At 39.3% G+C, this 26772-nt stretch overlaps 1 protein-coding gene across 1 annotated transcript in view; it reads right to left on the bottom strand.

The window, feature by feature from the left end:
* The window catches only part of Fmn2 (formin 2), a 302083-nt gene that overhangs the window by 110380 nt on the left and 164931 nt on the right, over nt 1-26772 (bottom strand). Inside the window, exons 9-13 of the mRNA XM_051147935.1 lie at nt 8620-8711; nt 8336-8465; nt 7201-7347; nt 3452-3511; nt 2792-2912 (exon numbers count right to left, since the gene is read on the bottom strand). Of these exons, the coding sequence (XP_051003892.1) occupies nt 2792-2912; nt 3452-3511; nt 7201-7347; nt 8336-8465; nt 8620-8711 (550 nt within the window). The remainder of the gene's footprint in view (nt 1-2791; nt 2913-3451; nt 3512-7200; nt 7348-8335; nt 8466-8619; nt 8712-26772) is intronic.

Raw genomic sequence — 26772 nt, 5'->3', positions numbered from 1 at the left:
CTTAACACAGAACCAAGCCAGCATTTCTCAAAAAGTGCTCAGACGTCGTGTTCCACTGACCACAGAAGCCACCACACACTCTGTGAAAAAACAATGCTCTGTCGTAAAATAAACCAAAGAACTACTGCAAATCCCACTGCTGTAAAATACTGTGAATTCCTTCCACAATTAACTTGCCCTTGCAATTTCTGTATTTATTTGGTCATGAACCCCCTGTTATGGTTTGCATATGGTATGCCCTGCCCCCTGCCCCACAGATGCACGTATTAGAGGCTGAGCTTCCATCCAGCAATGTCATGAGGACACCGCCCCCAGCAATGTTCTCATGTACTGATGAGCTCATAGCTGAGTGGGCTAGTGGCAGGTGGAATAAGGTCTTTGGAGAAAGCAGGTCACTGGATGCAGGTTTGGAGTGTGCATCTTGTCCCCAGACTCATCTCCTGTCTTCTTTTCTTTCTGCCATGAGCTAAGGGAGTCTTGGGGAGCTCACTCACATTCTCCCTACTTCTATGACGTAAAGTTGTTGCAGCCCCAGAAAAAGAAAGGAGTTACTAGGAAAATGGTATAGTTACTGATCAGTGGTGAGGGTCCTTTAGTAAATTCAGACGTCCTCTATGTACACCATAAATCTTCATGACTTCAAACACATAACTTCCTGTTGCTTTTATGTATTGCTAAGGCAATACTCCAATATGTAGTTTTCTGTAGCTACTGCATTGCTTTAGAAAACAAATACCCAGGGCACATAGTGGAAAGAGGCACTGGCTACTCATCATTCAAGTCCATTAGCTAGAGCTCGTGCTGTTGGGCTCCAAGATTTGTGAGAATCTTCTACTTTCATGGCTACTTATACATTTAATACCTATATGTTCATAAGGAAGTCTGTGTGTTCATGTGTACTTGTTGACAATTACGTGTGGAAGTGTGAACATCTCTGTGTACGTGCAGGTTTATGAATGTAGGCACTTGTACGTTTATGTGCATGTATGTACCCATGTTTGAGTATTACACAGAAATGTTTGTGTATGTGTGCATGCGAGTGCTTACATGCAAGTGCCCGTGTGCTTGTGTGTGTGACTTCATATTTACTAATAATATTATTCTTCTTGCTTATTAAATAAATCATCTGTAAATGATGAAATCCTAATTTTCAAGAATGAAGTGCTGATGGAAGTATGAAGTATTTCCCAGACTCTCCAGAAACGCCTCTGGCACCACATCGCTGTGTGGGTAAATTCTCATTAAACAAAGCCATAATTTTTGAATTGTCATAAACTCTACAATAGGAAATATTTTGTAATGCTTCAAGAATTAGCTCTTTTAAAATAATCTTTTAGAAATGTATTCTTTGGAAAGTTTATACTCAATGTAGCTTGAGTATATCCAACCCTCACATCCCGGTGTCCCCCACAACCCTTCCCAGAACCCTCATCACATCTCAATGCCAACAACGTAAATATATTGTGCTGTAGTGTTCCAGAAGAGTAAACTAACTCTTACACAACTGTTGTACTTTAGGTAAGGCCAAGCTATCTTTCTTGATCTTAAGAAACAGGTACCTATGCATAAGGCTAGAATGGATCACAACTAAGTGATACAACTGTAGCCCAGCTAACAGCAGTTATTGTGTTCAGCAGGAATGACCACATCTAGCAAACATCTAACGTGGACCAAGTGAGCATACAAGAACTTCAACAAAACTGTTATGTTGCCTGAAACCCATGTTAATATTGTGACCAGTCATAACTGCTGTAAGTCTTCTGATAGATCAGGACCAGTATCTTAGACAAATGTTTGTCCTATTTCAGGACTGGATCACTTCAAAACGATATCTTTTTTTCACTTCTGTGCAGAGGTGACTAGCCCATTTTTTTCATTCGCCAGCACAGTAGCTAATGAAAATGCCAGGTCATTTTATTGGTTCTCTGCATAAACTTAATATAACTCAGAGAGATTGAAATGTATCCTCAATGTATAACAACAATAAATGTCACAAAAAGAGAGAAAAAAGGATGTTGTTTATGAAAATAAATTTTGGAAGACTATTTCCTTGTCTGCCAATGATACTAATAAAGAAATTTGAGGATTTTCTAATTATACTAATCGAAACTAAATGATGTAAGACTTTATGATTTACAACACAACAGTAAATACATATGTGTCATGTAACCACCTATGGGCAAAAACATGCTTTGTTTATATAAGTGTTCACAAATCACAATATTTTGGACAAATATAGAGATCAGGCAAAATTTATTAATCTTTCGCCAATAACAAGATTTGTGTCCAACCATGATATAGAAAATATTCAAAGATTCTTGACTACAAAATAAAACAAGACATAAGCCTGTTCCCAATAAAATGGACTGTTCCTCAAGGCTGGAGAGATGACGCAGAGGTTAAAAGCACCGGCAGCTCTTCCAAAGATCCTCAGTTCAATTCCCAGCAACCACATGGTGGCTCACAACCATCTATCATGAGATCTGGTACCCTTCTCTGGTGTGCAGGTGTACATGCAGGCAGAACACTATATACATAATAAATACATCTTTTTAAAAAATTGATGTTCCTCATAGAGCTAAGATATGATTGGATAACTAAACTACCAACACACATATTTTAAAGCAATGAAGAATAAAAATATTGCCCAAATTTTCTTTTTCTGTATGTAAAAAATATCAGCTCAACATGGCCTGTGCTTATCTGACACTCTTCAACAATCCTTAAATGTCTACCATCTCTCGTTGGGAGTGTGCACTGAAAAATGTGAAAGTTCAAAGCCATACGTTACCTTTCAGGTCTTTCTTTAGTTTTCTGAGATCTTTCTGGAAGTCCTCAAACTTCATCTGTGAAGCCTGAAACAGTTCTTGAGGTTCTGCAAGTGGGAAGACACACTGCTCCTTGCCAGCATCCTAATTAGCAAGCAGGATTTTTAAAACAAATCAGTGTCAGAATTAAAAATTAGGCAACAGTAGAAATGGCAGTAACTCCAACCAACCAACCAACCAACCAATAAACCAGAAAAAAACACTACAGAATCACCCAACAGAGAATAATAATGGGCTGTTGAGATGGCTCAGTGACTGAGTGCTTGCTCAGCCATTATCTGGGACGTGAGAGAAAGCCTATGGCACCCCTGCAAAGAGTCAGTCCTGGCTGTGTGTGCCTGTAAGCTCAGCATTGTGCGGTTGCGGGCAGGAATACGATGATCTGAGGTCTCACTGACCAGCTAATGAGCCTAGATGAAATGGCAAGCTTCCGGCAGAGCAAGAGACCGAGTCTCAAGGGAATAAGATGGAGAGCACAGAGGAAGGTACCACTAGTTTTGTTATGGCCTCTGCATCTGCAAGCTTGTAGCACATACCCACGTGCTCATGTGTATGTAACACACATGCACACGCACGCAAGAAAATGAAAATCAAAATAGGACAGTATGTAAAATTGGTCTCACCTCATCAAAGTTTCGAAGATAATAAGAAACAATATATGACAAAAGGCTTCTGCTGTTGTCCTAGGCAGAAAGATTAAAGTAAGTAACACATATTTAAAATTTATTATGAGTTATTAATTATACAGTATAAAATAAATGGCAGGGAACACACATATATACTCAGGAGTATTCTGAGTGATTTAACATTCTATGCTGCCTCAGTCTTTATATCTCAATGGCTGAATGACATAATTGTTTCTGATTAAATATGAAGAGGAAGCCTCACGGTTTAAGGGGTGAAGCTCAAATGTAAATAACTTCCTGTTTTCATTCCATCCATCAGAAATTTAATTCGATATTTTTCATCTCTTATTTAATGTACTTATTTTGAATTTTTCTTAGTGATTTTTTTTTCTTCTTCTAACTTGTATGTGAGTGTTTGTTTGCCTGCATGATGTAGGTGTACTGGTTTCCATAGAAACCAGAAGAGGGCACTAGATTCCCAGGGTCAGGAGTTATAGACAGTTGTGAGCCTTCATGTGAATGCTGTGAACAGCACTTGGATCCTCTAAAGAATAGCAAATGGTTTTAACCAATAAATAATTTCTCCAGCCACAGCACTTAGGTTTTCAAATATCACCATAACCAAATGAATATTTCTTGCTTTTCCATATAAAATGGTCTAGCAGGTACAACCATAATGAACAATTCATGGCTTGACAGAAAGCCATTTGCATTTAGACCAGAGAAATAGAAATGTTTCCGGTAAATGGAGACCTTGAAAATGCCAATGTACATTACAATTTGTTCCATTAACAACTGAGGTTGAGGAATTAATACTCAGGCAACTATTGCTAAGACAATGTATACATCATTCGCAAGTGTAAAATTATTTTATACCCAATAGTCTTGGAAGTTTTCAAAGAACAATATTTTCCTTCCTTTCTGGCACAGTTAGAGGCATTAATTTTTAAATTTTTGTCTTGCTCTAATTAATCAAGACACACCTTAGGGAAAAATCTAGTATACAATATGAATTCTGTGAAATGTTTCCTCTGTTAAATTCCAACAGGCTTGACCAATTCTGTTCTCTATACTTAGGTGATAAAGTTGGTTCAGAACAGCCTCCTTAGACAATGCACTGCATCCCCCCTTTGATGCTCCTCTAGAGGTGTACACACACACACACACACACACACACACACACACACATAGACACACACATACAAACACAGACACACACACACATACATACACACACATACACATATACACATAGACACACATACACACACATGCACAAACACACACATACGCACACATACACATGCACAAACACAGACACCTACACACACACACACACACACACACAAAACCGAGCAGCTGAGCCTCAGCTAGTAACAGCAGGTAGATTTCCTACCCACTAGAAGGTGAACACTTTTGAATCATGGCCATGGAAGAAACCTACACACTGCTTTGACTCAGACTTTCTGTATTTCACATCCTTTCTTCTGGCTGTAATCAGAGGGGGCCAAGGCATTTGGTCCGTAATATTACCTGGCTGTAGAATTTCTTTTGTGCAAATAAATCTTGTTAAATTTAACTGTCCTTGGAGCTTCTGTTATGGGATCTAAGCAAGACCTTTCCCGTATTTACAAAAAGAATAATACCTATTAGTAATGAAGTCTGATAGGATATAGTAATATGGCCAATAAAGACTTCCCCATCAGACAGGATTGGTTTGTGCCTTAAACAACTTGAAGTCTATTGGTTTTCCTAAATTGTCAGTCAACAAAACAATAGTATTTGAATCAGGTAGTAAAACCTCTTTTAAAAGCTTGCTATCGGCATAGTGAAAGAACATTCTGGCCAATTCGAAACTGTAGTCCCTAGTCTATAAATACTACTGAGGAGTAAAAACTCTTATGTTTGCATTCTAAAGAAAGATCATCTTGCACAGATATTATGAGAGAACAAGGGAATTCCAAATATTAACTATTTTGCTTCTTTTCTCAGTATTTTTAATTATGAGTTATTTTGTGATTATTTAAACTAATAAAATATAAGTTAATAGAGGAAGGAGTAAGGGATATAAAGCAAAATTATAAACAAAATCCATCAGCAATTCTAAGCAATTTTGCTTTATCAGAATATATTTTAGATCAATTTTTGTAAGCTAAACATTACACTGACTTCTTTATATGCAAATGTTTGCAAAAGTTGTTTCAATGAACATTTATTTGGATTCCATGAAATGTTTATAATACAATTGCACTTGAATATGCATGCTTATTTAAGTATCCATGAAAGCCATAAAAATTAACTGATGTTGGTGCACTGAGAGAACGCTGGCTGAGGCTGTAATCCTAGCATAAGGGAAGCTGAAGCAGGACTGCCTGGAGCTCACCCCATGCTGCTGAGATCATGTCTCAAAACAAACAAGCAAGCAAACAAACAGCCCCAAACCACAAACTGAACTAACAGAAAGACTGGTTTTCCATTTCAGAAACGCAGCGTCTGGCATTGTGGAAACTTGGAGAATGATATTAAGTGATTACTGCACACGTACAGAAACAGTTTAAAAATAGTAGCAAATAGTCTGACTGATTAGAGACCAGAGGAAGCAGCAGCTCCGTCCCGAGGATGGTGAGTGCTGCATTTCTCATAATGATGATGATGACTGCATGCTGCCTCTCTATCATAAAAACACTGACTGCATGCTGCCTCATCTCTGTCATGAGGACTATGACTGAATTCTCTCAGGATGTCCTTTTCGCTTTTCACAATAGTTTGTTTTAACTTGGTACTTAATGTGCACATTTCCTCCTGCCATCATGTTCTTGCTCTCAGATTCTAAGTTTACAAGCTCAGACTTTCATCATGAATCAGACTGTCATCCCTAACTTTGCCTTTCCTTTGCAACTCTAAGAAGCTCCTCAGTATTAATTCTAAACAACAGCAGTGGCAGCAAGCACCTCGGAGAGGGAGGGTTAAAAGTGACTAGATCTGCAATGAGACTTAGACACTGCCATTCATGCTGGTAGGAAGAACAGAACAGTGTTGAGGAAAATGGGATAGTCCTTTATATTTCATTTATGACCTACTTTCATTCGTGTTTGTTTTATTTTCTACTCTACACTGCCTGGAAAAGAAGACAACAGGCCGAGTCTCTAATTCCCTGAAAAGGATTAGTCCTCTCCCCTCCCCCGGCGTCCCCCTCAAAAAACCCAAAAAACAAAACAAAAACAACAACAACAACAACAACAACAAAAAAAACCCAAAAAACAAAAAACCAAGCCTAGCAGGCTTGTTACAGGAAAAATGCTTATGTTTATTTAAAAACATTATAATACACAATTACTCATTCCATACAGGACTCACAATATCATTAGGAAAATCATCACTCCTTTAAAGGTACAGACACTCAGATGGCCTGCTTTTACCAAACTCAAAATCTAAAGGATCTTTTTGCCAGAAGTAGTGGTTCACTTTTTAGTCCCCAAACTTTGCAGAGCAGGCAAGAGAATCCAGAATCCAAGGTCATCCTCACTTAGATAGCAAGTCTGAGGCTACTCGGGGCTATATAAGACACTACTTCAAAAGGTACATAAGCTTGCGCACACGCATGAGCGCATGCGTGTGTGTGCGTGTGTGTATGAAACCTTTGCTGTCAGAACAGAAAGGGATAGTCATTAGATCTTGTTTGCAGTCAAATGTATTTAAAAACGAAATATCCTCAATTTGGTGCAACCATTAACACAGAAACTTACGCTGCTTTTCACATCCTTCAGCTTGGGCAGAATGTCCAGCCCAAAGCCATCGGCCTGTCCTCGAGTCTTGTTCCCGGCATTCATGTAGTTACCAAAGGCTAGAACCAAACCCAGGACCTGCATGACCCCCGGTCCATTTTTTAACGTCTACAAGATAGGAGAACAAGGAATTTTCTCTTACACACAGTTTTATTTGGATCATCCGAAAATCAATGCCAAGCTAATCATATTATACTGATAGTTTTGCGTGAGAGCCAGACTATGACTTTCCACATTATTTAGTCTACTTTCAAAACAGTGTCTCTTACGATGGCGTGCCACCAACAAGCACGAGGATGACTGTAGGAGCCAAGAGGTACCATTGTGGTCCATACACAATGAGAATTTCTACAAAATAATGCCAATCCTTGACAGTCTTTGTGTTAGGAACAGTACAGATTTTTTTTTTTTTTTTTTAGCAGAAGGTGTAGAATCCCAAAAGAGTCTATTGAATCCCAGGCTTGCTTTCTACAACATCAGGTTCAGCATTCCCAGAACGCTGCCTGACTTTTCAGTTTTGGCTTTTGTTTGTTTTTGTTTGTTTGGTGTCACTTCCTCTGAACATGTTTCTGGTGATACCTTTCCATTCTGCAAGATGGTTTACCCCAACCAGAACAAATACTTCTGTTGAATTTTGATAAATTCTTTGAAGTGCTAATATTGGTCCTTCCGGCCAAAAACTTATTAGTTGCATTCAAAAGAGTACTTACCTTCTTCCACTGAGTCAAATGACTATCCCCAAAATTATTTGCGTGCAGTAAGTATGAACACATTACTGAGGGGCTATTTCAAATAAACAACCCAAAGAGAAATAAATGACATGGCTTCAAATCACACCCATTGGGAAGTCTTATAGCTGATAGAATGTGGAAAGTGGGGCTTTGCTTTCGGTAAAAGCATTGCAGAGATCCCAGGAGACTAACACAAACCGGCTAGGCTCTCAATGTGGCCCCACTGCCCTGGGAGTACATCTAAATACCTGCTTTATTCCTGAAACCTAGTCCCCAAACATTTCCTTACATGGAACTGAATAAGAACATGACTGAACGCAATTAAATATCACAATACATGTTCCACTCTCTAGCCCAGAACTCACCTCACACAATTTCTGTAGCAATTCCAGTTTGCGCCGGATTGAGGAAATGCTCTCAGAAAACGTTGACTGAAACAAGATGCAGAAGACTCGCTCTGAGAAGTTGGGGATTAGTGACAGCTCATACAGGAACCTAGGTAGACAAAGGCAAGGACCAGTAGGAAAAGTGTAAGCCAGCCAAAGAGAGGTCGCTCCTTTACTAGAAATATACCCTCAGAGATGGTCCTTCCCAACCGGAAGCCCACCAGTAGCCTTGACTGTCCTCCCCGGGCCCTAGACACACTTACTGTTCAGGTTTGTCAAGAGACTTGGCATTTTCCTTGTCTTTGGAGGATCGGCTGTGCTTTTCAATTTTTTCCAGCTCATCAGACTGTGCTCTCTGGAAAAACAAAAGCAAAGTGTTTTGTTTTTTGTTTTTGTTTTTTCCAAAAATCTCTTCAAGGTGTCCTTTAGATAATAATGATCTTAATACAGAGGAATTTTCCATATCTTAATTTCTTAGCATCTGTTGTGATAAAACTTAGTATGTGAGCTGTTTTAAAGTGTAAATATGTGTAATAAAATCCAGCTCATGCCTACAAGCCCCAAATAATACTATTGACTATTAGTGATCTGAAAGATATTTATTCATTCAAGCATAAAATAATAGTTTCCCCTTTGCATTAATTTGGCTATTTATATTATTCCAATAAAGCCATACTTTTGTTTTAAAGTAATAGCTCTCATTTAGATCTCAACCAAGTTAAAATTGGAATTAACTTGATCTTAAATGCTTTAAAAACTATGTAAATATTATAATAGTTGTGTATTGCTTTTGTTATACTTGGAGAAAAGAAATGTGCAATTAAGCTATTAGAACATGAAACAAAAATAAAAGATTTTCATGCTTTTGTTGAGCATGATATTTTGATACAAAAATAGCTCCAGTCATAGTTTGCTTTTGTCTCCTACCATTCCTTATTGTAAGCTACAAATGTTGTCATTATGTTTCTTTATGGGAGAAGATCATTTTACTTTTTGATATAAGTGAAAGGCTTACAGATTCCATGAAGCACAAACTTATTTCTTCTTACAGAACATTGGTATCATTTTTATTTATATTCAGACGTGATTTTACATATCACAAAGATGTGTCTGATGAGTCCAGGAGCGCATCTTTGCCATTCACTCCAAAGTCATATATACGGCCATGGACTTAAAATCCATTTAGCACTATATTTTGTTGGAATGGATATATCAGACTGAGTAAGGCAGTCCTGAGAGAATGTTCAGGCAACACCCATGCTAGTGAACTGCTAAGTATTAATTAACTGTTTTTTTTTTTTTTTCAGAAATGAAGGCGTTCAATTGGTAGTGATAATGATTTAACCTAAAAATGAAGCATCTTCTAAATTATGACAGGTCAGCCAAATGGGGAAGTGGACACACAGAGTCTGGTTTTTCTTTGGGATGTGATATAGCAGAAGGGTATAAAAGAACAGGTGAACTCTGTCAACTACCACAGGCTTACATAAATGCCACACTTAATATGTGACTTCCAACTTTCCCAGCTTATGGGAAACTTGTACAAGATATTTAGAGGAATAAAAAATCATGACTTAAGGCTAGAGAGATGGCTCAATGGTTAGGAGTCGGTACTGCTCTTGCCATTTGATTCCTGGTACCCACACCAGGCAGCTCATAACTGCTTGTACCTCTAAGTCCGGGGAATCTTACATGTGTCCCCTTTGTAGGCACTTGCATTTACATACACAAACACATGCACACACACACGCATGCACATATTCATGCACATAATTTAAAATGTCTCAAAAACAATCATCTGATTTATTTCTCAATTATGTAAAGATTCAGTCCCACAACTGTCACCATAATTCTCATGAAGCCATCTATAACATGTGGTTAAAAAAAAAAAAGATAGAACCCATCTTATTGGAATGAGAGACCAAAGTAATATAATAGAAGAATATTAAACCTGTAAATACTGATAAGGCACAGGCCATGAGTGACAAACTAAGATACAGCTTTCTAATTCTCAACATATCTCCATTTCTTAGAAACACAAGAAAGCCATCTTTCCAGCCCATGTTCATTCTATACCTCACCAGAAAGTAAAAGAAGTCCAGCTGACTACAACTTGGTATGGTTACACAACTGAATGTGTAGCCTTGATGTTGTTTCTTGACCAAAACACTGTTGTCCATACAACTTTGCAGGGGATTTATCTGAGTGTTTTTTATTGGGGGGTTGTCTGTGTATGTGTCTATGTGTCTATGTGTGTGTACATGTGCCTGTGTGTACATGTCTCTCTCTCTCAGTCTCTCTCTCTCAGTCTCTCTCTCTCTCTCTCTCTCTCTCTCTCTCTCTCTCTGTGTGTGTGTGTGTGTGTGTGTGTGTGTTACTATGCATCTACAGGCCACACAAGTTCCTCTAAGTCTTTAAGACAACGCCTTTGGGTCAAATGGATTCTGGAAGTGTCAAAGTCACTTCCTAAACCAGGGATCACTGTGAACTACCAAAGTAAAACCCTTCACATGTTGTTATGTAAAAAGGCTTCATAAACTTTTACCCATACCTCCATTTTGCCAAAGAAATTTTATTTGACCCTTAGTGTATAGGTATAAAAATTAGATACAAAAATCAATTCAGTGGTAATAAATAAGAAAGAAATTCTAAAACACTTTTGATACATATGTATAACTTCATCACGTATTAAACATGAAAGCACATTTTCAGGCAAAGAGATGATATGCTCGTTTAGTTTTGCATAAGAGATGACATGTTACCAGACACGGTAGTGTCCATCTTTAATCCCAGTACTTAGGAGGCAGAGGCAAGTGGCTCTCTGAGTTGAAGGCCAGCCTGGTCTAAAGAGTGAGTTCCATGACAGCCTACAGAAAACACAGCTTGAAAAACCAAGGGGGAAGGAAGGGTGGCAGAGAAGGAGAGAGAGAAATGTAACACTGATATGCTGGCTGAATATTTGGATCGGTCAAATATAGAACAACTTGTGCATTCTTCAGAGCTGGATGAAAATACATAAACTTCAATACAGAGGACACTGCCTCATATAAATATTTACTGCAAAATGACAGAAGTATGTACCAGGGACATTTCAAAATTTGTTGGAAGTTCTTCCCTACTCACAGGTCAAAATTCATTTAATTGTTTTTATGAAACCCAAGACAGAAATTGAGGAGATCATTTTTATAATCAAATATCTCAATACAATGGATACAAAGATATTGTAATTTGCTACATTCTGAGAAAGCATGGCAGGAAAGCTGAAGAGTCATTGCTTTCTGTAATTATTACGTTCTAACAAAAGCATACACACACACGCGCGCGCGCTAACACACAAACACATTCAGTAAAACTCTGTAGCTTATAACATAAAATCATTTCACACCTAAACCACGATGCTCAGGCCATGTTTCCGGCAGCTTTATGTATGGCATGTGAGGTACAAAGTGCAAGTGTGTTCAGAACCATGGCCGGTGTGAAGTCTCTCAAGACAACATGGGCAAGGGCTGCGCTTATCACCTCAGCCTCATTACGGTTTGATTTCAAACGAAGTTTTGGCCGCTGCGCATTCACACACATTTCACTGCTTCCAAGTATTCTGGGATCCCACTTGGGGTCAGACCATTTCTGCTCATGTTAGGAAGAAACAAAGCTGCCTTGGTTTGAAGGTGCAGACCAGGGGTAGAAGACAGTACATTCCACTTTGCCCATGCCACCCTCACTCTCTTATCTTCCCGTACGCATGTCTAGGATGGCGTCCATTCTGGTTTTTCTTGTTCTCTATGAGCTCAGTTAGTGCCACATGAGGTAGTTTCTCCTCCACCTTCTCATAAACATACCTGCACATATCATACATATGTACGCACAGTAAACCCAAGGCCATGGTACTAAACTCTCATACTCGTCCTTGTTAACACTGATACTGATAAAATGCCAACCACGGGATACATTTTATAAGTAGTTGTTTGTTCAATTCTGAGCTTTATCGAGTGCCGGCCCACCCAAGTATATTCAGATCTGCAGAGAGCCCATGACAAGTGGCAGGAGTGTGATTGGGAGAGAGAGAGATACCACATTGCTAAATAAAAGGCAAAGGAGAATTTGGACTAGGTCTTAAAACTCATTCTGAAAACCTCAGGCTTCCTCAAAGCTCAGAAGGTTCCTAAGAGCTATGTTAATTCCTTCTGAAGGCAAATCCCACCTCCAAGACATAAGGACCTCCCACTAGGCCACATCTTTTAAAAGTTCCATCACCTCCCACGCTGGCCTTTGTGAAGGACATTCATGCTCGCTCTATGCAAGCTGTAGCACAATTAAATTAGCAAAATAAGTCTTTAAAAATATGCTGTTGAACCTTTGGCGCTGAAGTGTAGCAGCCAACGGAATCAGTACCATCAGCACTCACACCAAGGCAAAGGTTATGTGAAATAGATGTGCCCCTGTAGCCTGCTTGTCCTTCAGAATTGTAGAGCACTTCTGTACTGTTCTTGAAAGAGATTCTACCTAGAAGAATCAACTAAAGTACCTGCAATCTTTTTTGCAGTTCAATTGTGTGCTTCTTGACTGGGCACGTTGTAGATTACAATGTCTCGCTACAATATCATAGGATTAGACATGTGTGCTGTAGTCAAATGTCAAATATTACTATTATTAAAATTGATCTATTTTGAAGAGCCCCTTGGTTAGGCTGCAGGAATCCCCGAATGTCCTTGAGGTAGACTTTTCCTACATAGTTGGTGACTAAATTCTTTGTAACTACTTCATACTTAAGCAAGCACTTCTAGTGATAACAGCAAAAAAAAAAAAAAAACAAAAAAAAAAAAAAAAAAAAAAAAACTTTTTTAAACTGGTATATCTTTAAAGAACACTTCAAAAACAAAATGAAAAAAAAAAGTTTTATGTTAATCAAAACGTTTCCTCTCTCTTCAGACATTGGCATGTTCTCCAGGGTCAATTCCAACATTTACAAGTTCAAATATATTAGTTACAACCAGGTTTTTTTAAAACCTCCTTTCACTTACTTCTATGCTAAGTAACCTGTTTACAGTCTCTAGGGTGTGGAGGCGAGTCCTTGTATAAACCCGGCTGCTTTTATAGTAGCTCCTGGTGATTGATGATGGCGCACACAACACAGTACCCTTCCCATAGTATGAGCGAAGACTCTCGGGCTGGGCTCCACATCGCACCTCCAGCTTCCAGACACTGCTTTGATGACTGTAGCCTAAAGTGAGGGCATTTTACAGGACTCCACCTCCATAGACTCATAAGTGGAATAAGTAAGATCTCTGAATACGTTATTTTTAAATGTGTGTAGGCTCTGCTTCTTCTCTGATTTGATATCAATGCCAGTGGTTTTCCTGGGATGAAGCTCAGCATCATTTTGACGTGGCTTCTTCTAGTCAACTCACATGTCCAAAATCCCAACTCCGACTGTGTTGTTCTACTGGGAGGAAAGTACATCAGGCTGGGTCAGCCTGAGTGAGCTTGCTAAAGCAGAGAAATGGGCAGGTTTTCAGGATCTGCTGCTGTTGTGGCTCTGCTTCTGTTCCTAGTGACTGCTGGTGGCACAATCATATACTCAACAGCTCAGGTGACCCAGCCCAGAGATTCTGCCTGGAATATACTTCATGCAACTTGGTTTGGTACAGTCGGATTTGCTGAAGTATCATCTTGGAAAAGCTTGCTCCAACTCCCTTGATCTCATTATAATGAGTCCCTCCCACCCCCGAAGATGACAGAACAAATAAAAGCTTCCATTTGCTTTGTCATTTTTGTGCTTACCACGGTATCTAGATGATGATGGTGGTGATGATGGTGATGATGGTGATGATTATAGCTAAACACACACACACTCACTCACCTTTTTATATTAGAATTTGAACTTTCTGAGAAAAATCCTATCTTATATATCTTTATATCCCATTAACTAAAATGATTTGTGGTATATACTTATCAATGGGTAACAAAAAACCAAACCAAAAAAAAAAAAAAAAAAAAAAAAAAAAAAAAAAAAAAAAACAAATCATAAACATTTAGGCAAAAATTGAATGGAGAATCGAATAAACAACCAATAACAAACAGCAGAAGGTAGCCTCCTTTAGTTAGAGCTTCTATTGCTTACACAAAACCAAAACCAAGTTGGGGAGGAAAGAGTTTATTTGGCTTATACTTCCACACCACTGTTCATCATCAAAGGATAGGATAGGAACTGAAACAGGGCAAGAACCTGGAGACAGTAGTTGATGCAGAATTCATGGCGGGGTGCTGTTTATTGGCTTGCTCTGCTTGCTTTCTTTTAAGAACATGGATTACCAGCCCAAGGGGTATCACCAGGCACAGTGGGCTGGGCCCTCCCCCATCAGTCACTAATTAAGAAAATGCTCTATCTTATGGAGGCATTTTCTCAGTCGAGGTTTCCTCATACAGTTTGTGCAAGTTGACATAAATCTAGTAAGCATAAGGAGAGAGAAGGCAGGAAACATAAGGATAAGCAAGAAAGATTAAAGGCATGATGGGAAAATAATGGCAATTGTTTATCCTCATCCTAGTGGTACTGTGAAGTCTCTTAAGAGATCAAATACATTTTAAAAATCGATACCTGTACATACCTGAAACAGAATCAGTCCTGTCAAGTGTCAGAACACAAATAAATAAATACAAAAAGAGGACTATACTCATCCAAAGTATGTGTGCCTTAAATCTATACATCAGCCTATAGTTCTCTATAGAGAACTTTTCATATAACACATAGAAATGTGTGTGAAAGTATAAAAATGAAGTCTACAATGTACTAGGTTTGTTAGACAGACTTACACTTATATGCTCAGTTGTACTCTTTTTAATTATGTCTAATTGTTCTTGGACCATCATCCCGGATGTCTTCTTGCAAAACTTGAAGGAACAAATAAATGTCTGGTGTTTTTATACCTACTGAGGTCTCAAATTCTTATCCTTATTTTCAACCATACAAATTTTCTCAAACTATGACTGAAATTTGTACCACAACCCCAAGGTTAACTGGATAGTTTGGGTTTTGTTGGGACGCCAAAATCACTTTGGTTTCAAATGCTCTTCTTTCCCTGGCCCGCCAGTTTGTGGTAAGCATAGGCACTGTGTTTTCAGGGTGGGTTGGGAGGATTTTGGAGGATTCATTTATTCCAAGGTGTACTGTTTACCAGACATTGCATTAGATGGTGTAAATTCACACACACACACACACACACACACACACACACACACACACACACACACACACACAGAGAGAGAGAGAGAGAGAGAGAGAGAGAGAGAGAGACAGAGAGAGAGACAGAGAGAGAGAGACAGAGAGAGAGACAGAGAGAGAGCACATCAAGTTCACACAAAATCCCACAACACAATATATCAAGCTGCGAGTGAATCACTCTTCCTCCTGTGGGTCTTCCATAGTTATTTTCTTCTATTGCTTTTGAAAATTAGATGTAACTCTTTATGTGTGTCATTTAGAGTTTCCTAACGGTGATGAGAACCATTTGCTGGAGCAGGCTTATTCTGTAGATCATATACTCTTACATCAACTAATTACAGGGAAAAAAAACCTCCTAGTTTCAAACAGCAACTTAAGAAACTTTGTGTCCATGCTCTGTTCACTTCCCTTCGCTCAGGAAATCGTTTGCCAAGTGAAACTATTTTAGTCTATGGTGCAATAACTAATGTCAGTGACTTCCATATTTAACTATGTGCACATCTTCTCCACTCCCACTCTGCTCATTTGCGTAAGAATTAGATTAGACCCTTCCTTCAAGATTTATTGCTTCCCTATAAGTGAATTCCAGTTGCTGCCAACCCAGGTGTTTTCAGCAGTTACTAAAAGCCATGATACCAAAGACTCAGGCATCCCATTCCCCCAATTACAAGCCAGTGCAAACTCAGATCTGCTGGTTCTCATCATTAATTCCCCCAAGTATTTTTAAATCCACTATTAGGGACCCAGAGCCCTTGACAGTCCTCAATGGTCAACAGCTCCTTCTTTGGGGCGGGCTTTCATGAGTCCCTCCTCCATCCATGCTGCAATTTTGACTGGTTTGATCCTGTGCAGGTCTTGTTCATAGGCAACCACAACCACTCTATATTCAGGAGAGAAATGGCTGTATTGTGTGTAGAAAACACTGTTTCACAGCTGTCTTTGGCAATGTATGGCTTTTACCTTTTCTTCTTGTTTTTGTTGTTATTATTGTTGTTGCTGTTCTTCTTGTTCTTCTTCTTGTTCTTCTTGTTCTTCTTCTTGTTCTTCTTGTTCTTGTTCTTCTTCTTGTTCTTGTTCTTCTTGTTCTTGTTCTTCTTCTTGTTCTTCTTCTTCTTCTTCTTCTTCTTCTGCTTCTTCTTCTGCTTCTTCTTCTTCTTCTTCTTCTTCTTCTTCTTCTTCTTCTTCTTCTTCTTCTTCTTCTTCTTCTTCTTCTTCTTCTTGACCCCTGAGTCTTGAGGGGCATGGTGGGATATAGATGTCCCATTTAGGGCTCATCACTCCACAGTCTCTTATTCCTTGCACACTGACCAATGGAAGGTCTCTGTGTCTCAGTCTCTGGTGCCATGCATATCTTTTATTAATTATACCTAACAATGACATGACATATGTCTTTAGTTTGTATCTCCTTTCTAAGCAAGCTTTTGCTCTATTTAGGCAAATACTGTCTCAACACTTTTAGCATCATCTCTAAAAATCAAATTCACATTTTCTTCTCAAGCCTTCAGTGATGCTTATTCAAATATGTAGAGATCTGGGAGGTCATCTAGATGTCTCTGTACTTTACTTCTATACCCAATAAATCACCGAGTCTCACAGGCACTATGCAGCTCTATTGCGGTCATCCCGCTCCTAACTATCATGACCTCTCAACTCAATGCTCCAATATCCCGCCTGCCCAGTATAGGTGCAACCACATAACACAAATGTGATTATTATTGTTTTCTTGCTCATTAGTGATACACATAAGATTATGCATACCATATTTAAAAGTCATTAGTGGCTATTCATCATTCCTAGATTAATAGCACAGACCTCAGCATTCTTTTTAGTTGTGAGCCTAGCTTTTAGAAGCTGAGCCATGTCTCCATCCCAGACCTTAGCATTCATACAACCCAACATGGCCATCCTGTTGCTTACCTATTCCTATCTATATTCCATTAATAGCTTTCTCTTTGTTCCTCAAATAGATCGGGTTCTTATCCAGTCATTGCTGTACCCTGTACCCCAAATGTTCCCTACACTTCCCACTTTCCACATCTATACATGCTTGCTTCAACTGCCAGCTGAAAAAAATCTCTGTAGTTTGGAAAGGTCTTTCTGAATCCCCAACATATCATGACTCCCTCCCCACACCTTAATAAATCCTCCTTGTGGAAATGGTCTTTCCCCCAGGAGCGCATATCATAACCTTAAAAGAACATTCAAGGCCTGTGGTCTACACTGAAAGGTAAATCCATGCTATGAAAATAATTGCTAGTTTTGCTAATTACTGTATTGATAGCTCAACATGTGTGCCACAACAAAGCTGGCATTTAATAAATATCTGAGGGAAGATTAAATTTTATTGCTTTCAAGTTTCCCATTTGTTTTTAAGGTCTTATTCTGCTTTCCCTTTAACCATTTTCTTCCTGGAACAGAAACTGTAATTGACAGGAGTGGAAAGAGTAGTGTACAGTGACAAGGCTGTTTCTATTTGGAGTAAATGACATCAACACATCTACGTGAACAATGATCATGGACAAAAATTGGATTTTATACTGGACGGTGGCTGGAAGAAGTGTGCCTTTATTTGGGGAATGAGATGACCTGTAGTTAACAGCCCTTCATACACTTTAAATAACTCCTCCACCCCAGCAGCAACAGCTTGACTCCTTTTAATTCTCCTCATGTTCCCTTATGTTTTTTGTAACCTAACTATTCCCCTCTAGTCCAGTCACTTTTTACATCAGCCGGTACACCAAGACGTTCTTCTTTCTGATCTAAACCTTACACTTACTTCCCCCACCAGTAACCCCATCACCCATTCCTTCCCCTACAGATCTTTTCTTCCTTAATTTTTTTTTTCCAATGGAGAAGGCAGTTCATGGTCCCTGAGAATGCATGTCTCCTTGGATACCACAACCTGGCTCTGCAATTGAGAATAATCATCAGAGCCCAGGAGTAAACACTTCTATAACCAACAGGTGCTGGTGGGATGCTTGGGGGAAAGTGAGGGAATACAACCACAGATACTATGTATGTCTCATTGAGACTCATTTGAATAAATGATGAAAAACTTATGCATGTCTTTTGAAATAATTTTGCATAGCTAACAAAGTATACCCAAGAAAACATATTTCCAATGAAGTCAAATGTCCAATGGAAATAAAATAAAATAAATAAAATCTTGTATATTTAAAGAAGTAAAAACTGTGGCCATTTTTTGTATATACAATGGTCCGTGTTTATTTGGAAGGAAGAAAACTTTCTGTAGCTTCCCCTTCTCTTGTTAATGTAAGGTAAGTGTTCAGGAGTGCTTTTCCTGCACGTCATTGTCCTGATCTAGAAGGCCTCAACCAAACACACATGGGTTGTATGCTTAAATGGAGGGTTTGCATTTCATCTTCTGAGAGACAATTTTGAAGCTTGATTTGTAAGCCACAAATTTCCTCACCTCCTTACAAAGGAGGCTCTTCTTAATGAATATAATCGACTCCCTTTAGACACAATCACAAATGGGGCCAGACAAGAGCATCTAGCACGCAGAATTTCAGGTAACTTTGGGAGGCTATGAAACACTCAGACGATTCCAGGAAGTAAAATTATTATTTTAGAAGGGTCTCGGTTCTTTTTAAAATTATGTGAACATATATCTTTAACTTTTTTTTTTTTTTGAAAAATCGCAACTGAGAGTCTAGAGGCAATGTATTATTTCATGACAGAGCACACAGAAAGCTTTTCTTTTTAATTTGGCAAGAACCAATTCAGGAATTATTTGATGTTATCTTTTCTTGCATCAGGAACTAGAGAAGAAATTCCAGGTCCTTTGCAGCCATGTGAGAAAAAAAAAAAGAAAAAAATGTTATCTGGAGTTTGGAACATGCAGCTGCAGCTTGGTTTGGACAAACCTCAGCTGGCTGTATAATATTTAATTCCATCTCTGTTTTCTCCTTTGCTTAAGACTCTGCCTTAAGAGACAATGCTATGCTCATCACCACGTTGGCAGTGGTTAATTGACGTGGCTCCCCCTCTTGAGCACTGATCATGTCCGTGTGTCTTTTTGACCATATGGGTTCTTCAGGAAAGGCAGTCACCTTAACAGGGGGTCATTCTTACTGCCTCCCTGCACCATCAGCATCCGACCATTCAAAGGAAGAAGATGTAGAACAAAGTAACCCTGGGAGAACTGAGTTGAGATGAAGCTGTATTACAGTTGTCATTTATAGCCACTGTGGCTCCAAGGTGTACCAGCTTATCCAGGTGGTTAAGAACTTTGTAGGATTGCATTTTGATTTCCAAGACTATAGTGTATAAGACAGAGAAAGCTAGAAGTTATAAGTATGGACGGCTTTGGTATGCAACAAGTGTTTTTAGCAGTTTCTTCAGTAAAATATGAGACTGCCCGTATCCTGTGTGGGTCCAGGACCTACCACCTATGGTGCTCATGGTCTTTCCAGGGGAGGTCAGCAATATGCTGTGCATGGGCATCCTGTAGCCTAATCACACAGCTGTGGACATTCTCCATGGAATCAGGATTTGTTTGTTTGAAGATCATCTGTGGAGAGTACTGTCTGCTTTCTGTCATCCTTTTCTTTGTGTCTCTATGGTAATACTTGGAATTCCTCTTCCTAGGCATCTTTAGTGGATTTGGGGCACTAATTCGTCCATTCTGTCTCCTCCTCACAATTTGTATCATCGCCATCTCAGGAACTTATGGTAACTACTGACTGTTAATTTATCAGCTTTCTGTAATGCTTTAATAATGCTTAGGACTTTTCCAGGAGGAGGTGGAAGCCCTCATCTATCTCTGAGATAACACCTGGGTGGATCTCCAATGGACCACACTAAACCAAGCAGGGGGTGGGGGGGGTGGGAGACAACTATTCTAAAGATGGTCTGGCAACCTCAGGACAGGGGCAGATCAGCCAAAGATCTTTTCACCCACTTTACAGTGAACTTGTCAACGACTACTATTAATTTCCTTTAGGTACAAGCACAAATAGACCCATGCAAGAACATCTAGTACCCAAGATTTCAGAAAGTTCCAGAAAATACATCAAGTGTGTGTGTATGTTTGTGTGTGTATGTGTGTATGTGTGTGTTATACAGGCTGACTTCCAGGGGTGAAGAAAAAATAAAGAGAAAATAGAGGGTGTAATTAAAAGGACAGCATAAGGAACATTTTTAGGGTGAAGATAAAGTAATATATGCAATAAAAAGAGTAAGAACCTTCTGCCCAAAGAGGTGCTTCCGCAACCCTCTCCACCCCATAGCAGGAAGAATCTAAAAGAGTCCATAGAATACTCAAGTGTCAGTCTCCATTGGAAGTTTGCTCTTGTTAAAGTATGACCTTGGGGAAATTGGACAAGGTACTCGGGACATCAGTGGACTATTTTACAACCTGCTGTGAGTATATAAGTGTTAAAAGATAAAAACAAAAGTTAAAGGCCTGAGTGTTGGCTTCATCTGGTTTCCAAGATTCGTTCTGTTTGGAAAAGTCACTCTTGTTATGACGGATAACTTTCATGTCTAGAAAAGCTGGATCTGGAAATCAACTGAATCTAACTTAACTTGCCAGGCATTCCTATGAAGACTTTCTTGATCAGATTATGCAAAGCGGGCAGATTGTGTGTGACTCTTCTGGTGACAAGCCAGATGGAATAAGGGAACTTTGCCTGCTGCCTGACAGCTGGCAGTCTTGCTGCAGGGTCATCCTTCCCTATTGCTGCCACTGCTGCTTCCCTCACTGATATCAGACACCTGCTAATTTATACTCCTAATGGAGATTGAAGACTCGCAGATCTTTTGGAAGCTTCCAAGCCACTACTATCAGATTTGGACTGCGAGGACATCCAGCCTTGTGGACTGAGCACCTGTCTCACTCTCAGCCGCTTCACTGTGAGGCAGCCATTGTTGGACCACCAAGTCCATATAAGTAAACTTAATAAATCTCGTTTAATATGTATTCAGTCTATGGGTTCTATTGCTCTAGAGAAACATGACAAACACAAGTATATTTTCTGCCATCCAGGTCCTTTTCATCCCACATCAGTGAGGTGACTTTTCTGGTTAAATCCAGTCCCTAAAATAACTCAGAAACAGACTTGGCGCTTTCTGTGTGGAATGCTCTGCCAATCCAGCGCAATCTGACCATATCTGTCCATGCCAACCCTCAAAACAATTTCCTTACTTATCTCTACCAAGCTAACTCTAGGAGTGCCCCTAGCTCTTCTCTCCAGCAGTTAAGAATCACCTCACACACCGGAGTATCCTCCCATCAGCCCTCAGTCCTGGCTGCTGCTTCAGTGGCTGTCTCACTCCCTTCATGCAACTCTCTTCCCCCTGACCACAATAGGCTGTGATCACTTAACGTCATATTCTACATTGACAAAAATGGCAAACGCGGCAAATCTTTATTATAAGTTAATGCCCAGAGTAGTCTACCATAAGAAGCCATTCTTTTTTAAAATATGTTTTTAATTGAAAAGAAAAAAATCACTTTCTTTTCTCCCTTTCCTCTCTCTAGCTCCTCCCAGCTACCCTGTCTTAAACTCTTCCCATGTTCCCCCAACAGCCTCTTTTTCATTATTTGTGTATGTGTGTGTGTGTATACACACATATGTAAATAAAAATATAAGTAAACCTCCTGAGTTCGTTTTTGGTAGTAGTTAAACTGACCGCTATCTATTACATAACCAATAAGGGGGGCTCATCCATGAAAGAGGTTAATTCTCCTTTTCCCAGAAGCTATCAGTTAGTGGCCTATAGTTCTTTGTCTAGGAGTGGGAACTGTTAAGTTCCCCCCTCCATGTTAACATATCAATTGATATTGTCATTGCTCCATGGCAAGTTTGTATTCTCTTTTCCTTTTTATTAATATAGATTCTTTTCCCACTCAACATAATCTGAGTACAGTTTCCCCTCCCTCTACTCCTCCCAGTCCCTCCCCACCTCCTCTCCACCTGGATCCACTCCCCTTCTGTTTCTCATTGGAAAAGAACAGGCTTCAAAAAATAAAAAATAAATAAAATAAAATATAACAAAATAAAGTATAATAAGGGATAACAAAAGTCATCACATCAACGTTAGACAAGACGGGCCAACAGAAAATTAAAGAGCCCTAAGAGCAGGAAGAAGAGTCGGAGACCTACTCGTTCACACCTTCAGAAGTCCCATGAAAGTACTACTGAGCTTCCGTACATGCGTTCTTAATACAAAAGAGCTAGGAGCTGTAGTGCATATGCAGGCGACCTGGTGCAGGCTCGTGTAGGAACTGTGACTTTTGCATAATAAATATTTGGAGAGTAAAAACAAAATATGAGATTTGATAATATCACTCATTTTGTAAATATTAAACTATATCTATGTAAATTATATTATACAGTATCCTTCGCATGTTTAAACAACTTTTTTGGTCTCAGCACTTTGAAAGGAAAATATGTGCATTATCAATGGGCCACATAAACTATCCTCTTGTAAACTGTACATTTAAGACACTGTGTTAGTATATTACTGTTTGCTGACGTATGGATCTTTTAATCATCCTTTTTTCACATAGTTACTTGTGGGTGGGGTGAGTGGAGGTCAGAGGACAACTTGGGGGAGTTCTCTCTTTCCACCAGGGACTCCAGGGATCAACCCAGGTGGCCAGGTTTGGTGGCAGGTATCCTTATCTACTGAGCCATCTTGCCAGTCCACATCTCTTCTAATCTTAAAATCATTCAGGATATTTTCATGGTTGTAATGATTAATCTTGCTCATCAGTTTGACAGGATTTAGACTCATCTTGGAGACAAACCTCTAGGATTGTCTATTAAGGAGTCTCCAGAGTGTTTACTTGAGAGAGGAAGGTTCATCCTGAAGGTGGATGCTGGATCGCCGTGGGCTGGGGCTGAAGACTGAGCAGAAAGGAGAAAGTGGATGGAATCCTAGCAGTCAGCTCTGATAGAATGTGCCTGCCTGCCGCATGGTTTGGCTCCCACGCCTTCTTAACACTATGGCCTGTGTCTTCTAACCCAAATGATCCCCTTCTCAAGGAAAGTTTATCAAAGCAAAAAAACAAAAACAAAAACAAAAAACCAGTAGAGCATCCACAGATCCTCAACTACCACCTGCTGAATTTGTTTTTGCAATACACAAAACCCTTGATAGCTTTAAAATCTCAAAGGCAAAGGTGAATTCGAAAGTGGCTACAATGCACTACAGAAATAGAAAATTACATGTCCAAGGGATAAGGCATTTTTGCTGGAACCTCCAAATTTGAACATTTAACTATATATATGTAAATATAACAGAACACACACACACACACACACACAATTCAGAACCAAATATACGTGAGACACCATCTGGAACCACTCAAGTTCCTAAGTAAAAGTCCAGTGAAGGAAAACATACTAGGAGTTCTACATCTGATTAAAAGAGCTAATTATTTACTCCTTTAATAAATTTATTGCCCAATTAAATTTTAACCATTGTAATCATGAGCAATAAGCAAGAAAAGTTGATGACCATATCAAGCATCATACGTCAAGGCCGACGACAGATTTTCTGTTCATGCGTAATTTCAACTCAGGACCTAGTTTCAGCGATAAGCAAAGTTCATAGCAGGTATGTAAAATAGCCATCACAGCAGGGGTTGAAATTCAGAGAAAGAACATTTTCCTAGCCTGTTTAGGGACCTAGGTTCCACCCCCAGCATTCCTTGCCACCCCACCCCACACACACACACACTGCTACCATTCCAAAAAAAAAAAAAAATGGAATAAAACAAAAACCCCTCTCTTTACATAACCATACACAAGCCAAACCTGGAGGTTTTCTACATAAACCACAATGTTCCTAGTCTTAAGTACATTCACTTAACATCAGCAGAATAAAAGAATTTAAGGGTGGTCTAGCAGACATTTATGGCACCAGGTTGAAAAAAATTTATTATATCTGCTAGCCAACTGTGCCATTTCACTAGTGCTTCCCTGTCATCATGGAAAATTACTGGAAAATGTTTAGTGTGTGTGTCAGAAGAGTCTGTCCTCCTCAAACTGCTGCATGGCCGAGAGTGTATGTGTGAGAGACTTTCTGTATCCTCTGGAGCTAAAAGGTTTGTTAATGCTGTCAAAGCAAGAAGCGAGAAGAAGATCACGGGGAAATAGAACTTATATGAAAACAATGGCTGGTAGAAAGACAGGAACGTATAAACAATTCACCACCACACACAAAGATGTAAAATTCATGCTCAGGGTGAGGGGTGGGAGGGGGAGGACATGTCATGAAAGGACCAAAGGACTCTGTAATAAAAAAGAGACACAAACAAGTATTCCTACTATCGGAGAAGGTTTACATTTAGAACTCAAACATGAGAAGAAATAGAAGCATGGATCAAAGCTAGGATTAAGGCAGCACTGAAGGACTGCAGACATATTTATTGAGAACTATGTCTCTGTCTACTTCTCTATGGAATGAAGATGGATGCCACTGCGGCGTCTCTCTCTCATCTCTCTCTGTCTCTCTCTCCTCTCTCTGTCTCTCTCCCTTCCTCCCTCTCTGTAATAGAAACATTAAATATCTCTTAATTTTGGTCAGTATGGACAAAATGATGCCAGTATCTAGACCCATATTCTTGAGGAATGTGACTTTGATGCAGACAGAATACTGTAGTGCCCCCACCCCACTCCCACCCCCCAACCCCCCCACTCCACCCCCTCCCCTCCTGTTGATATTCAAGTGATGTCTGGGCTCCCAGCTGTAGTTGGGTATCATGTTTTCCCTCCTCCAACTACTATGGCCCTTATGACCTAACCCTCTTTTTCTAGGGGAGAGGGGATTTAATGTGTCTTATAGTTTGTGGGTTTTTTAAAATATGAAAATAAAAATAAAAATATTCAAGTTAGTATATGAACTCTGGGTGGACAATTTTAGATGCACAAAGAAAGTATACTCTCCTTCCAACTTAGGGTAAGTATATACAGAAATTATTTCACAGCAGTGAATTTAAATTAGAAAATAAAATGTACATACTATATAAAATATTTTCTAAGTGTTAATATGCATTTTTTTGAAATTTTAACTATTTTATATTTTAATATAAATACTAACAGACACAGAAGCCCAAGAATAAAACCATGATGCTTATCTTAGACAAACCGCACTTCAACTTAACCATGGGTTCATCATTTTGGTAAATGGTATTAGAAGTAATACAGGCATTTTTAGCTATTGTATCCAAGATGACAATAAATGCAGGTAAGAATACTGATCCACTCCATTATATCTTCTGCTTCAATTATATCCAAACATTTACACTATTAAATAAATCATATAACATTATAAATTACTTTGTACTATCTGTAGTTATCAGAAGATTTCTGATTATATGTAAATAGAAAGCACTATTAATATATTTCTTTAAGGATTAGGTGTGAGACATCCTAAGTATTTGTTGCAAAAGCAAGCTCTGTACTGGATTTCTGGAATTGAAAAATGACACCTGGTTATAATTGGCATACCCCCAGGGTCACTGCAAAGAGACAGCTCACTTAATGATACCTCCACAAAGGGAAAGGAAGTGACAACATTCAGCTCAAAAGCTATTGTTAAGGTGTGGAACTGGACAAACAACGTTAAGTGGTGGTGAGCTTGAGACCAAATTCTAAGATAGCCAGAGATAAAAAGGAGTTCCTGCCGAAAGAAAGAAAGAAAGAAAGAAAGAAAGAAAGAAAGAAAGAAAGAAAGAAATGCATATGGCAAGAATCTAAAGCACTCAAGTGCATCTCACTTAGGCTAACAAAGTCTGATCTTAAACTCTGCATTCTGGGACACTGGGGGTGATGCCATAGTCTGTTTCCGAAAGTAACAAGCAACCTCAACTTCTAGGTAAGAAGGTGGAGTGGAAATCTGACCCAAAACTCTGTGAAAGAAAACAGAGATGCTTCTGCAGTAAGACCATGCCTGGAAATGACATCATTAAGCCAGATGGGGGCCTCAGCAGGAGAGCAGGCAGCAGACCTGAGAATCAATCTGAGCGCATGCAATCCCTCATGAATCAGCATAGAGAGCTGAAGGTGAGTGCTGCTTCTCACATCCATCACATAGCTGTAGGACCCTCAAGACCAGAACAGGTCACGGTACAGAGCAAGAGTCCTAGGACAGAAGTTTCCTTCCCCACAAACAGGAATCATACAAAGCACAGGGGCCACAGAGCACAGTGGCTTCCGCC

The sequence above is a fragment of the Acomys russatus genome, chromosome 6 (genome assembly GCF_903995435.1).
Source record: "Acomys russatus chromosome 6, mAcoRus1.1, whole genome shotgun sequence".
In the NCBI taxonomy this organism is placed as follows: Eukaryota; Metazoa; Chordata; class Mammalia; order Rodentia; family Muridae; genus Acomys; species Acomys russatus.
This window is presented reverse-complemented; position numbering and strand designations above follow the sequence as displayed.